The sequence below is a fragment of the Crinia signifera genome, chromosome 5 (assembly GCF_055691185.1).
Source record: "Crinia signifera chromosome 5, ASM5569118v1, whole genome shotgun sequence".
In the NCBI taxonomy this organism is placed as follows: domain Eukaryota; kingdom Metazoa; phylum Chordata; class Amphibia; order Anura; family Myobatrachidae; genus Crinia; species Crinia signifera.
Window position 1 is genome coordinate 168,747,704 of NC_139221.1, and position 14,830 is coordinate 168,762,533.

Sequence of the window (14,830 nt, forward strand, 5' to 3'; positions counted from 1 at the left end):
TTGTCATATCAATCAGAATACATTAATCATAAAATTCTCCACTAGAATGATTTTAAAAATAATTAAAATGATGATGGAGGATAAAATAATACAGACTTGTAATAAACTTTTCCTCAGTGTCCTTAAAAGAAGAGGTGCAATGTTACTTTATATGAATGATCCCTAACTGTACTTTGCATTCAATGCTATTAGAACATCACTGCAATTTCAAAAGCCATGACAAACATACCCTTTTGTTTCATAATCAACACCAGCAACTATTAACGCTGCTGTATTTTACTGAACTTAAAGATTATCAATTTGTTTGGTATACCCACTTCCATTCCTATTGCATCATTTGTGCATTTTAGAAAAATAACGGGGAAGATTACACTCAATGGTCAATATCTTTAACCAACTCCACCACCACCCCATAAACAATCCTTTGTGTGTGATCCAGAAGTCATTTTGACCACTATGAAATATCTGACTATGAGAATTATTTGTTAGTAAGAATATGTAAGAATTGAACCAAAAACTTCTCTATTAGTCCTAATTTGCATCCCCCAGACACTATTCTTGCAATTCCAACACTATGGGTAGTATTCAATGAGAATTTTGACGATGTGCAGCGAATCCTGTTAAGGATTCGCTGCACATTCGCCACTGCCCGCCGCCTTCCGGAGCCTCGCCGGCTCCAGTATTCAACGAGTCAGGGGCTCACTGCCCCTGACCGGCGAATTTTAACTCCTGCGGCGATGCCGCAGGGAGCCTGAGGACGACAGCAGGCAGGGAGATGGAAGTCTCCCTGCCTGCCCCAGAATGTTTGTGGGGGGGGGGGCACAGGCTGCCCCCCGGGATAGCCAACAGGGGATCGGGTATTCAATACACCCGATCGTGCATATGTAATGATCGGGTGCAGTGAATATATGAATATCTAATGAGCGGCTCGGCTCCCGGCGCCCTGCTGGCTGCTCTGTGTAAAAAAAAAAAAAACACAGCACATGAATAAAAATAGCATGCCCCTCCTCAGAATAAAATTCCTGATTTTTTTACACCAAATGTAAAAAACAAAAAACACTTTATTTTAAAAGTTCACATTCCACTTTACCATAAAAAGATAGCGATTGCTACTCGGTGAATCATGGCAATAACCTTGAAATGTATTCGCCATCTGGTCATTGAATAGGGTGATTCACCGTTTTAGTAAAAAAAAAAAAAAAAAAAAATCGCCTTACAGCACGAAAATAGCACAAAATCGCCATAAAACCTGGCGAATCAGCCTCATTGAATACTGCCCTATGTTCCTTTGTTGTAGCATTAAATAACATGGCTTTGAGATGCCTACTTTAAAACCAGAACTTAAATGAAGATATAGCCACTGATGAAAAAGGATTACATTTTATTTAGTATTCCTGCTCTATTTTATTTTTTTTAGTATTGATTTGTAAGTTTCAGTAACCACATAGGTCTCTAAAATGAGAACAGTACATAGATAAGGCAGGAAGATACATACCGATACTTGGGCAGCATCCATATACTGTAGGCCAAAATAATCAGTTTCCACCAAGTCCAAATGGTATACAATCTGGTCAAACAAATCCTGCCCTTTGGCTTGTTTCTGAAATACAAAAAGAACTGTGCTTAGCACATACAGCATTTATTTATTTTCTGTGGAATACTACTACACATCAAACACTTGATCACTACTACAAGCAGTATCAGAGTTCTGCATCACGGCAAACTGTACAAATTGCAACTGTAACATTTTATAATTTTTTATTTTTTTTAACAAAATTGCAAACTATGGGCCTAACTAAGTAAGGATCGCAGAGCAAAATATTTCACCAATGAGCAGAACCATGCAGGTGAGGCAAAAGTAACATGTGCAGAGATTAAAGATTTAGGTGGGATGTGTTTAAGCTACAATCTAAACGGCAGTGTAAAATTAAAGCGGCCAGTATTTACCCTACAGAGAAACAAAATAACTCACCTAAATGTAAATCTGCACGCTATATTTGCCCCACCTGCAGTGCTCATGGTGTTGTCCATTTAAGAAACATTTTTCTTAGCGATCCATGCTGAATTAGGCAATGTTTGAAATAATTTCCTAGCCCACAGTGCAATACTTTTATTTCACATATACAACCTAGAAAGTGTATGTTAAAATAGCATAAACTACAACTACTAAGACATTCTGAAAGCCTGTAAATCGTTCTTCCAATTTTTTTTTTTAGACATCCATTAAAATAAAGTAAATTTACTAAAATCAGGGTTGCCTACCTAACCCTCTCCTTCAGGGAGAAAATGCTCTGTTCCTGGACTTCCCTGGTAATGTATGATTGCCATCACATGTGGTGAGCTACAGTAGTTAAATCGATAAGAAAGGTGTTTCACCACAGGTGATGACAATCATACATTACCAGGGAAGCCCAGGAACAGAACATTTTCTCTGTGGAGAGGGTCAGGTAGGCAACCCTGACTAAAATTTAACTATTCATAAACTAATGGGCCCCATACATCAGCAATTAATTGTGACAATCCTCAGATCTGGAGATGATTGTCACAATTAATCTTTAATGTGTGGGCTCCCCCTTTTGGCGATCCCGATCAAAAATTGATCGGGATGGCCAATCGATTGCTGAATCAGATTTTTAAACATGTTTAATAATCTGGTATTATCTGCGGTTGTTTTTTTATATGTTCGGGCATTCCCGTTTCGTCGTCTTCTTCTATTTACATTATGAAAAGAAGTAACATCTGAAATCACAATCGATTGAGGTGATGTATGGGCACTTTCCAGATATGAAGATGCAATCTTTAGATGGGAAAAATCTGCCGATCACTGAAATAAATCTAATTTGTGGGCAAGTCAAATAGATTGTAGAAACCATTTATCTGGCCAAAAAAAAAAAAAAAAATCACTGGATCTGGAAAACCATTAATTGTGATTGCTGATGTATGGGGCATTTTCGCCAGCAATATGGCAGCTCAGCCCTTATTATCATTCCCTTATTATCAGTACGTACCCACACATTCTAAACGTAAAAAAGGCACCTTTATGAAGTCAATAATGAATAGAATACCATTCTCTGACCATTTCTGTTAAGTAAGTTGGCATATAATACAGATAGTTCAATGATTTTATTGGAGGGGTAGCAAATTTGTGCGGTTTCATAAATTGATAATGTATTCTATTGTAGAAACTAGTTTGTAAGTCTTCCATATCAAGTTTTGAAGACTTATGTGTTCAGAACACAAATAATTTTATCCCACAATCGTCCCTACTCAAACAAATCGATCAGCAACCGGAGTTCTGAACCATGGGCGAGATTTAATAGGGTGCAATTTTTTGTAAGGTTCCAAATTTGCGCCATATGACATGTTTAAAAATCTGAAATTTTTTTGACCAATTCTCAGATGTAATAGAATGCGATTTATCATGTCGAAACCGAAATGGCATGCAATTTGGTGCGAGTTTTGGTCATGAAAAAGTGATTTTTGGTCATGAAAGTGTTTGAATTAATGCCCATGTGCGATTTTTTTTTAGACATGGTAGTGTGCTTTTTTTATTTATTTATTTTTTTATGGCATGGGGAAAATAGTGCTTAAAAGAGGATTTAGCACTCATCTAAAATAATAAGATATTATGGGGACCTTGGTAAGTGAAAGTGTTTGGGTGCAAAGCATTTGTTTACATTCCAGAAAGAAAAAAATCTGATACAAAACGGAGCACTTGATTGTATTTTGGCTGGATGCAGTAAGTGTTCAAAATGATACAGAAACCTAAAACCAAGAAAAAAAACGGTGTGAGTTTTCATCAAGAGTTAAGGTATGATGCAAGGGTGGCAATAAATGTGGGTAAGGAGAAAAACATGTATCAGATTATGAGGGGGTGCTTAATTCAGATGCAGCTAGTTACTGTAAGGAGTAAAGTAACCTTGGGTAGCCTCGGGCTTAAAAAATGAAGGCTATTCAATTACAACCCATCTTTCTTGCCAAGTAAACGACCCCATTAAGGGGGAAAATTACTAAGGTGTGAGTTCTATTTCACATTGGATGTTGCTATGAGCAACCACACTTATTATTTAGCATCTTCTAGACCAGTGGTTCCCAAACCTGGTCCTCAAGTACCCCCAACAGTGCATGTTTTGCAGGTCTCAACACAGAATCACAAGTGCTATAATTAGCTCCACCTGTGGATCTTTAGCTCCACCTGTGGATCTTTTCAAATGTGCCTGAATAATGAGTGCACCTGCCGGGTGACCTGGAAAACGTGCACTGTTGGGGGTACTTGAGGACCAGGGTTGGGAACCACTGTTCTAGACTATAATAGATCGTATTGGATTGGTTGCCCATAGCAACATCCCATGTGAAGTAGTGTGTTCTAGGGGAATATAGTTAATATCCTAAAGGACAGGAATCTGGTGGTCAGAATCCCATCAGTGGTCATAATGCCAACGCTGGAACCCTAACAGAGGAATCTATAATGTTAGGCCGGAGGAGAAAAGGTGTTCGGCTTAGTTGATTTAAGCACCCCTGTAAGTATTATAGGCAGTGGGGATGCAAGTGTCAATATTCTGACTGCAAGCATCCTGACTGCTGGTATCCTGTACCCAACACGTTTAGGTCATCTGCCGTCAGGCCACTTAATGCAGAGTTCCTCATAATATATACTTGTCAAGAGTAGGCTCTGGGTTGCCGTGGGCTTTAATAGAATAGACCCACCAGTTCAATTAGTCTGCAGTAAATTACTGCATGCTCCCTTCAAAACAGACAAGAAACCGTCTGTACTCTTTTCAAGAGATGCAAGAGTAAATTAAACTAAAATGTATATAAACCCACACCCAGCTAAGGCATATTTTATCTTTTATAATCGGAAGCAACATATGGGCAAAAGCAGCTGAACCGGAATTACCGTAAAATTCAAGTACGATTACCAAAATTAACTTGGCATGGAGGAATACCATAAAAGGGTCAGTTAAACAGGAAAAATATGGCAAAGTACTGTTAAATCTCAGTTTGTCAGGAGTATTGGTGTGTACCACCAAATACAGGTTAGGTAGACTCAAGTCTCCACTGGAGCAACAGTGAATGCTTTTTTTGTTTGAACACCATCATGCAATGTCATATTATGAAGTTCGCTATTTCAGTTGCATCTTCTCTGCATTTGTGACAACGGGGAAGCACATTCTGCCCTTATTTCATTCATTAAAGTTTTGTTTTCTAGTTATGCTTGTAGTCATCATAGCTAGAGATGCGTGGATTGCATTTTTCTGTAAAGCAAACCTGCCCAAAAACTTTTAAGATCCCAGCGAATCAGCTATGGTTTAGGAGTTTCCCACCATGTTCATATTCCAAAATAAGGGAAATAGTCATATTCCTGGCATTGGATCTCGCATGTTTTGAATTCATTATAAGTTCCTCCTGTGGAGATTTGGGTGCAGTTTCACACAACATGGGATGGAGAATGCTTTACTGGTGCACACAGACCAGAGCTCCTAAATAATACATGTCATTACCTATTATCCTTTTACCTTTGGTCCCACTGGTGCTGAGCATTTAACTACCAGTAGGGCAGCACAGAGCTCCTAATACAGGGGCATTTCATGGTGCTCTATGGTGATGTAAATGCCAAAAGCGCCTAATAAATGGCAGTATTAACCCTTTACTGGTGCTGTAACTGCCCACAGTGCAGCCCAGAGCTACTTATAGTTATAAAGAGCTGAAAAATGACAGTATGCCACATGACTAGAAGAGCAGCTAGTTGAAGGCAGTGGCACTGTGTGTGTGCACAAGAAGTGTTGTTCCACTGCATTAATATAAGCGCGGTGAGTAGTTATGGATCATCAATTGATAGAAGACATGAGCAGCAATTATGTAATAGTAATATAGCTGCTGCCAGTCATTAATATGCTAGTACTTCAAAAGTTTTTAAAGTCACATCAAGGGAAAAGAGGGTTTAGGTCAGTACCTCTGAATTCTCACAAGCACCTAAACAAAATCGTCCTATTGTAGACCCAGTCTACCAAACGAAAGTCGTTGGAACTAATAATACTAATAACTAATAGTTGTGTCATCTGCGAACCCCTGATGAAGTCCCATGTAGGGACGAAATGCGTTGGGAACATTCATTTGCTGCTCTGAAATATTAATAAGACACCATTGAACCTTTTAACAGTCTGGATAAACCACCTGTATTGTGTGGAATAAGAGACTTTTATAATAAATGTATATGATTTTTGGACTTTAATTTTGCTTTTTTTACAATTCACTACAAGGCTATGTTGATGTAATTACTAAGGTAGACAAAAGGGCGCCATCTTACAATTGCTATCCATACTTTCCTTTACTTCCCCCATCCAACAGGGGATCTTGTAAGCAAGCAATTGAACACACTCTCCAATAAATATCAACAGAAGATTCAAAATGAGTAGTAATCCAACTTAAGCTTTCAATCCTTAGATATGCATGTCTCCATTTAATGCTACGACGTTTCGGTCCAACATATGGACCTTTATCAAGGAGCCTAATATACATGATGAAAAAAATGAACAGTGTACTTAATGTCAGATGCATAAGATCACATATAGCCAGATGCATCTAAAGTACATGGCAATAAGACTTACTAGGGACATCAGATGTGTGTTCTATCAGCGTGACGTCTGTGTACTTCCGACTTTGGCCGGAAGTTCGGCGGCATGGAGTGCCGGACCGTGGAACGCACATGACACGCATAGCTTCCGGGACTCCCGGAGCTATGTGTCACTGTGCTGCACCTCTATGTGTATCCAAGGCAACGGGGGATGGGGGAGACTATCAATGCATTGCCAGTATTAGCTGACAATTGCGGTTAGTGTGTATTAGGGCTGTATTGGGACATGACGGGTCCTGCATTATAGCACTCATCTAGTTATAAATGAGTGCGGGGTGCTTTATAAGTATTAAAGGCATGGTGGTAGGGTTAGTTTATGTTTATATTTTATTTTCATTTAATTTTGATTTTATTTTTATGTTGGTGGAGTTTATACTGGGTTTCTGTGGTCTACAGACGGAATCTAACAGTGTGTGTAGAACAAATCCAACTGGACTGTATTGTGGCTTGCGGGTGGGCTGGTGGTATGCGGACACCAAGAGGGGGACTATGGTTTATATGATGCTCGTTATGCATCTGACAACAAGAGGTGACAAACATGGGATGTGAATATCAATGTAGGCTGTGGAACATATAATCAGATAAGGGTCACATATTAAAGGTTACATCATACACAGCATGTAGGTCATTTTGAGCAGAGGGGTCCCGGGGGGGGGGAAAGAAGGGGGGAGGGGGAAGGGAGGGGTGGGATGGGGTGGAGAGGAGGGGAGGGAGGGAAAGGAACAAGGGGAAGGGGTGGTGCTGTGTGGGGGGGGGGGAGGAAGGGAAAGAGGGGGGAGGAAGGGAAAGAGCGGGAAGGGAGAGACGATGGCAGATACAGTTACTACCCAAGCAGGGAAAATACCGATGTACAGAATCTAGTTGAAAAGTGGGGAAAAATGGAGTACAGTCAACTGAAGTTAAGTCGAATTAGTGTCCTATTTGTGGACCAAAGAGAGTTCATGTTGAAGGAACAGAGTCCATAGTTCAAAGGAGAGGCCAAAAAACAAAGACAAAAAACAAAAACAAATGCGAACACAGACAGAAACAAGCACAAAGATGCATGTTCATCTTAGAAAAATGGATAAGGGGTTATTTTCATTTAGTCCTTTTGGTGCGAGAGTGCCAAGTTCATGTATCCATCTGCTCTCAAGCTTCCTAAGTAATAGGCCGCGATCACCTCCAGTCAATCAGTCGACATCTAAGGCTCGCTGTTTGGTGTCCTGCTGACAAGAAATGTCTTGGGGTGGGCAGGACAGCCGTCCCTGTTTCAAGCGTCGCGCGAATCGAGTTTCGATGGTTGGCCATCCTCTCGCAAAATTTTCGGGTCGTCATCCCCACATACCCTAGGCCACATGGACAGTTTAATAGGTAAATTACATGATCCATTTGACAGTGAAGGCGGAATCGGATTTTTATTGGTTTCCCGGAATGTGGGTGAGGGAACGTGGTCCCCGTGGTTAGGCTATTACAAGTCGTGCATCGGAAACATCCAGGTCGTTTGGTGTGGAGCCAGGTAGTCTTATTTTCGGTGTCGGGACTCAGGGTCGGTCTCATCAGGATCTGTTTCAAATTGGGTCCCTTTTTGTAGGCGACCATTGGGGGGCCGTGTCGTTGTAATTTCAGTGAGCTATCGGAGGAAATGATCAGCCAGTGCCTTCTCAAGCAAATTATAATAAAATAAAAGATAAAATATAAACATATAACTAACCCTACCACCATGCCTTTAATACTTATAAAGCACCCCGCACTCATTTATAACTAGATGAGTGCTATAATGCAGGACCCGTCATGTCCCGATACAGCCCTAATACACACTAACCACAATTGTCAGCTAATACTGGCAATGCATTGATAGTCTCCCCCGTTGCCTTGGATACACATAGGAGGCGCAGAGAGAGAGAGAGAGAGAGAGAGAGAGAGAGAGAGAGAGAGAGAGAGAGAGAGAGAGAGAGAGAGAGAGAGAGAGAGAGAGAGAGAGAGAGAGAGAGAGAGAGAGAGAGAGAAAAGGGGTTTTCAGGGTGCGCTAGGACCTTTCAATTATTTAAGACAGTATGGTTTAAAATAGGAAAAATTTAATAAACATTTGCTCACAGAGCATAGCAGTATAAACAAAGGTCGAATTGATACACTTTACAATGTATAAAATGACATAAACACAATTCAGGTCAACAGTCGAAATGCGCCCAATAGGCCCAACGCGTTTCGTCGTGAACACGACTTCCTCAGGGGCACAATACAACAGTAGGCAACGATGGTCACACTGTGAATTACAGTAAATACAAATAAATACAATGTCCATAAATTGGATAAAAACAAATAATAAGAAGAGGGTAATAGGTTGAGCAGGTGTAAGAAAAGGGAGAAGGAAAACGATTAAATATTGGTCCTTTGGATCACATACCAGTCAATGGTTTAGGGTTTGGACACCAACCAAATATAGAAATCTCACAAAGAGGAGATGTCCTTAGGTGATTATAACAATGTCCTAGAATTAAAGTTCAATAAAATCCTCAGTATAACATTTCGCTTAATTCAAAACAGATTATTTTCCTTTTGAAGTATGATGAAAAAAGTACATACCACCAGCTTGTTTACAGATGGATAAACAAATAGAGAAACCATTCAAAGTTATACGGCTATAATGACCACTTTCAATTGTAGATAGATAAGGGGAATCTGGTGAAGTGAATAAGATTGACACTCTATTATAATCAATTCAGCAACCTCTGCAAGTAGGGTAGAGATTGGCAGAAAAATACATAGAATTAAATAAAGTATATATCAATACATACTATTTCCGACTAAAGAAATGTACATAAAAAAAAATATTTTTCATAATTTTTTAACGGATTACATTCTTGAAAAAAATTAAGTTTAGAGGAACAACAGCATGTTCAACTCACATATTAAACCATAACATCAAACAGCAAAAATTTACCAATATAGGTGAGTACTTACTAGTAGCCCAATGGAAAGATGTGTACTGCTCAGCTCCAAAAGTGAGAGTGACAGACCAGTGAGTGAGCTGGGTATATATAGGGTGTAGAAAAAACGTCACTTCCTGTAGCTGTTAATGGGATGTGAACTATAAAGTGCCTATAAATGGGCATATGATGAAAAAAAAAAAAAAAAGTGTGTTCCACCTAGAGGAAATGCTGCTAAATAGCGCTACTATAGGTAAAAATAGATTGGGGAAGTTAAAAAGAAATTTTTGTTGAAAAATATAATTATATGGTGCTAATATAGATACGGGTGTGATATCACTTAAGGGAATGTGAATATTGATATTAATCGATTATAACTAATATACATCAATGGTTGATTGAATTACTAAATAAGCCTCACAATGAATATAGATGGTGAGGTGATAGTGATAAATAAATGTTACAATTCATCAAAAAAAGAATGATGATGAAGGTGATAAAAAATAGCTATGAGATCATGGTTTAATTTACAAAAAAACTGCATATAGTACAAAACAATTTAAAAAGAAGGATTCAATTGTATATTACTGAGGTCAGAAAATTGACAATAATTAATTTTAAATTGTAAAAAAGAGAGAAGTGGAAAAAATTATAAGGAGAATGAAGAAAAAGGGGGGGGGGGAAGCCACAGAATTTCTCAGAGAAAGGCCACTATGTCGACCCCTTCATTTAGACCTCTAGGAGATAATGTATCTAGAGTGTAAATCCAGTAGCTTTCTTGCTGGATGAGCTTGCGGCCTCTATCTCCACCCCTTGGATTCTCCTTGACTTTTTCGAGTATGGTAAACTTGAAATTATCTTTTGTAACTGTCAAATTGTGGTGATCAAGAAAATGTCTAGGCAGACTATGAATGCGTACTTTGTTTTTAATATTTCTCATGTGTTCCTGTATCCGTATTTTTGCTTGTCGGATGGTCTTACCAATGTACTTCAGGTTACAACTGCAAGTAATCATATATATAATATGATCCGAATTACAGGTTACAGAGTCCTTGATGGTATAGATTTTTCCATTATTCAAAGTGCAACTGAATTTGGTCTTATCAATGAATTTGCAACAAATGCATTTGTTGCATGGTAGAATGCCTGCTCTTTTTTCAAGAAAGTTGTTGGTAGCCGGTACTTTATACTTTCACCTATATTGGTAAATTTTTGCTGTTTGATGTTATGGTTTAATATGTGAGTTGAACATGCTGTTGTTCCTCTAAACTTAATTTTTTTCAAGAATGTAATCCGTTAAAAAATTATGAAAAATATTTTTTTTTTATGTACATTTCTTTAGTCGGAAATAGTATGTATTGATATATACTTTATTTAATTCTATGTATTTTTCTGCCAATCTCTACCCTACTTGCAGAGGTTGCTGAATTGATTATAATAGAGTGTCAATCTTATTCACTTCACCAGATTCCCCTTATCTATCTACAATTGAAAGTGGTCATTATAGCCGTATAACTTTGAATGGTTTCTCTATTTGTTTATCCATCTGTAAACAAGCTGGTGGTATGTACTTTTTTCATCATACTTCAAAAGGAAAATAATCTGTTTTGAATTAAGCGAAATGTTATACTGAGGATTTTATTGAACTTTAATTCTAGGACATTATGTTATAATCACCTAAGGACATCTCCTCTTTGTGAAATTTCTATATTTGGTTGGTGTCCAAACCCTAAACCATTGACTGGTATGTGATCCAAAGGACCAATATTTAATCGTTTTCCTTCTCCCTTTTCTTACACCTGCTCAACCTATTACCCTCTTCTTATTATTTGTTTTTATCCAATTTATGGACATTGTATTTATTTGTATTTACTGTAATTCACAGTGTGACCATCGTTGCCTACTGTTGTATTGTGCCCCTGAGGAAGTCGTGTTCACGACGAAACGCGTTGGGCCTATTGGGCGCATTTCGACTGTTGACCTGAATTGTGTTTATGTCATTTTATACATTGTAAAGTGTATCAATTCGACCTTTGTTTATACTGCTATGCTCTGTGAGCAAATGTTTATTAAATTTTTCCTATTTTAAACCATACTGTCTTAAATAATTGAAAGGTCCTAGCGCACCCTGAAAACCCCTTTTCTCTCTATTTCTATACTGGGTCCTATCTAACAGGGGACCCCCTCAGGGTTGCTGCTTAACTAAATTCACTGAGCGCATTGTGTGGCCTTCTTTTTCTCGATATCATCTTTGCTGTTAGATTCCACACGTTGCAGCCATGCATTTTCTCAATGACAGAACTAAAAGATCTTTTAATGCCAAAAGCATATTTTCAGAAGATGAGCAGGTGTCAGAGATGGAAGACAACGATAACGATTATTATGGATACCTTAATACTCTGGAAAAATTGGGAACAAAAGAGTTGAAAGGCTGGTACGACATCATCACGCTAGAGAAGTACCTAGAAGTAGGGCGTATCCCGCGAGGATTAAGAATACAAAAAACCCCGACCTATGGAAGCGACAATGTTTCGTTCTTGAAAAACTGGAATTCAATTTTGGACGATTGTTCCACCAAACTTATCAATCTATTGGTCAATGAACGTAAAAAGGAACTTATATTAATCGATAATGAAATCGGAAAACTCGAATCCTCACTATACAAATTTGATCTGAATGAGGATTTCAAAAGGGACACAACCGATCTACAAAATAAAATGAGTAAACTGGAAAAACCCTAATTTTGAGAAAACAAAAAAAGTTTACTCGGGACAAGAAAGATTATGCCAATGGCCAAGTTCACAATTGGCCTAAAGAAATTAAGAACCCTCAGTATAACATCAGACGTTTCCAACCTCAAAGGGAAGAACACCCCTACAGAGAACACCCCTACAGAGATAATCACAGAATGACCCCTTATAACAAATTTGATTATGGTAGACAGGGGATAAATTCCCATAGACACAACGAGCAATATGGACATACTTATAGATCCAATAGATATGATCATAATGACCAGAGAGAGAATTTTCAATCCAGAAGAAACTATAGGGGTCGGTTCCCCTCATATCGTGAAAATCCTCACCATAACAGATTTGAAGTATTTAGATCTCCGTCAGTAGATAGAACCCACCAACGTCATTTTTTGGAGGAAGGTCCCAGTTCGAATCCACCGCCACGGGTTACCAGAGAAGAACTACACACCCGGTTAGACTCACCCCATGGACAGAAAAGAAGGTTCGATGGAGAAGTAGAGGATCTAGAGGGGGGAAAAAACTCCCCAAAAAAGAAAAAAGCCCCATCCACTCAGTTGGTTCCGGAATCATCAACATTTCCGCGAAGGAGTTATCTGCAGCCGAGACATCGGTTCTAGATAAAGGGCTTAAATTTGCTCCTAACAACCACATTGATCCTTTCAATCTGTTTATCGATCTTAATAAATATGTTAGGAACTTGACCGTACAAAGACACTTTCTGAAAAATCCCTCCATTCAATCGGTACCCATAAATGATGCCCCCTTGGTTTCCCTACCCTCGCGGTTTTACCCGGTAGAATCAAGGGGCAGTCATATAGAAATTTTCTATGAAGCTGTCCGTGAGGATATCCGGAAAATCAAACCTAACAAACACATTTCCCACAATTTGAACATCAGGGAAAATAAAGCTTTGAATATCCTCAAAAAAGATGAAGATACAATCATACGTTCAGCAGACAAAGGAGGAGCTGTCGTTGTGCAGGACAAAACCAACTATTTAATTGAAGCCAACAAGATCCTTGGTGACCAAACCACCTATGCCAAATTGTCTAGTAATCCGACGGAGGACTTCAAACTGGATCCTGAGTATCTCTTACATTCAGGCCTCCAAAAGGGAGTCATCTGCAGAGATGAATTTGACTTTATGAACGTCAAATTCCCCACCATGCCAGTGTTTTACCACATTCCTAAAGTGCATAAGGACAAATTGCATCCACCTGGTCGTCCGATCATTGCTGGAGTCAATTCTCTTACGGCCAATTTGTCCCATTATTTGGACTTAAAACTCCAGCCTTATGTCCTACAAACACGCTCTTATCTTAAAGATAGTACCGCTGTGTTAAATCTATTGGAAGGGAAAATTTGGTCCTCCGAGTTTTGTTGGCTCACTATTGATGTACAGAGCCTTTACACCTCTATACCACACATCAAAGGCCTCGAGTCGGTGGGAAAAACCCTTAAGAACAACCCCTTGATGAAAGATTCTGAATTAACTTTTTTGACTGAAAGTATGAATTCCATTCTCGTCCATTATTTTTTTGAATTTGACGGACAATTTTTCCTCCAACAACAAGGCACGGCTATGGGCACTAAATTTGCCCCCGCCTATGCCAACTTGTACATGCGGGCATGGGAGGAGAACCACATCTATGGTACTGCCTTTGAAGAAAACATCATCTTGTACCGCAGATATATCGATGATTTGCTTTTTATATGGCGAGGTGACCAAACAAGTATTGAGGATTTCATGACACATCTACAAATCAATGAGTACAATCTGAAATTTACTTTTAAATCCCATCCAACGGTAATCGAATACCTAGATCTTGAACTTGAAGGTATACCAGACAAAGAAATTACCACAAAAACTCATTTTAAAGCTGTAGACGCCAACAGTTACATCCCGACTAACAGTTGTCATCACCCCACTTGGAAAAAGAGCATCCCCTACGCCCAGTTCCTCCGATTAAGACGTAACTGTAGTAAAACCTCTGATTTCGAACAACAATCACAACTGTTGTCTGATCGCTTCCTTGAAAGGGGGTACGATAGGCCATTCATCGAATCTTCGAAGGATAAAGCATTTACCCAAGAAAGAAATTCATTACTAGTACAATCTAAGAAAGACAAAGTTGATTTTAAATGCCGACCATTTATAACACAATTCAACTGTGAAAACCAACAAATTAAGCGGACCCTTGAGCGCCATTGGGATTTACTCTTGCGGGACCCCGTACTGGGATCTCACCTTCCGAATAAACCCAATCTTGTATTTAGGAGAGCATCCAATCTCAAAACTATGTTGGCTCCAAGTAGATTGAAATCATCAATTAATAAAGTACCGGCTACCAACAACTTTCTTGAAAAAAGAGCAGGCATTCTACCATGCAACAAATGCATTTGTTGCAAATTCATTGATAAGACCAAATTCAGTTGCACTTTGAATAATGGAAAAATCTATACCATCAAGGACTCTGTAACCTGTAATTCGGATCATATTATATATATGATTACTTGCAGTTGTAACCTGAAGT

At 38.8% G+C, this 14,830-nt stretch overlaps 1 protein-coding gene and 1 long non-coding RNA gene across 3 annotated transcripts in view; one reads left to right on the top strand and one right to left on the bottom strand.

Annotated features, from left to right (window-relative positions):
* EPB41L4B (erythrocyte membrane protein band 4.1 like 4B) overlaps positions 1-14,830 on the bottom strand; it is a 165,027-nt gene that overhangs the window by 89,242 nt on the left and 60,955 nt on the right. The window contains exon 2 of the mRNA XM_083188266.1: positions 1,496-1,600. Within this exon, the coding sequence (XP_083044392.1) occupies positions 1,496-1,600 (105 nt within the window). The remainder of the gene's footprint in view (positions 1-1,495; positions 1,601-14,830) is intronic.
* Positions 11,012-11,630, top strand: LOC146079597 (uncharacterized). Of its 2 annotated transcripts, XR_014474634.1 has the most exons (3): positions 11,012-11,103; positions 11,199-11,284; positions 11,426-11,630. It is a non-coding gene; the product is annotated as an uncharacterized LOC146079597 (long non-coding RNA). The 2 variants fall into 2 exon arrangements; XR_014474633.1 differs by having other exon boundaries at positions 11,058-11,284.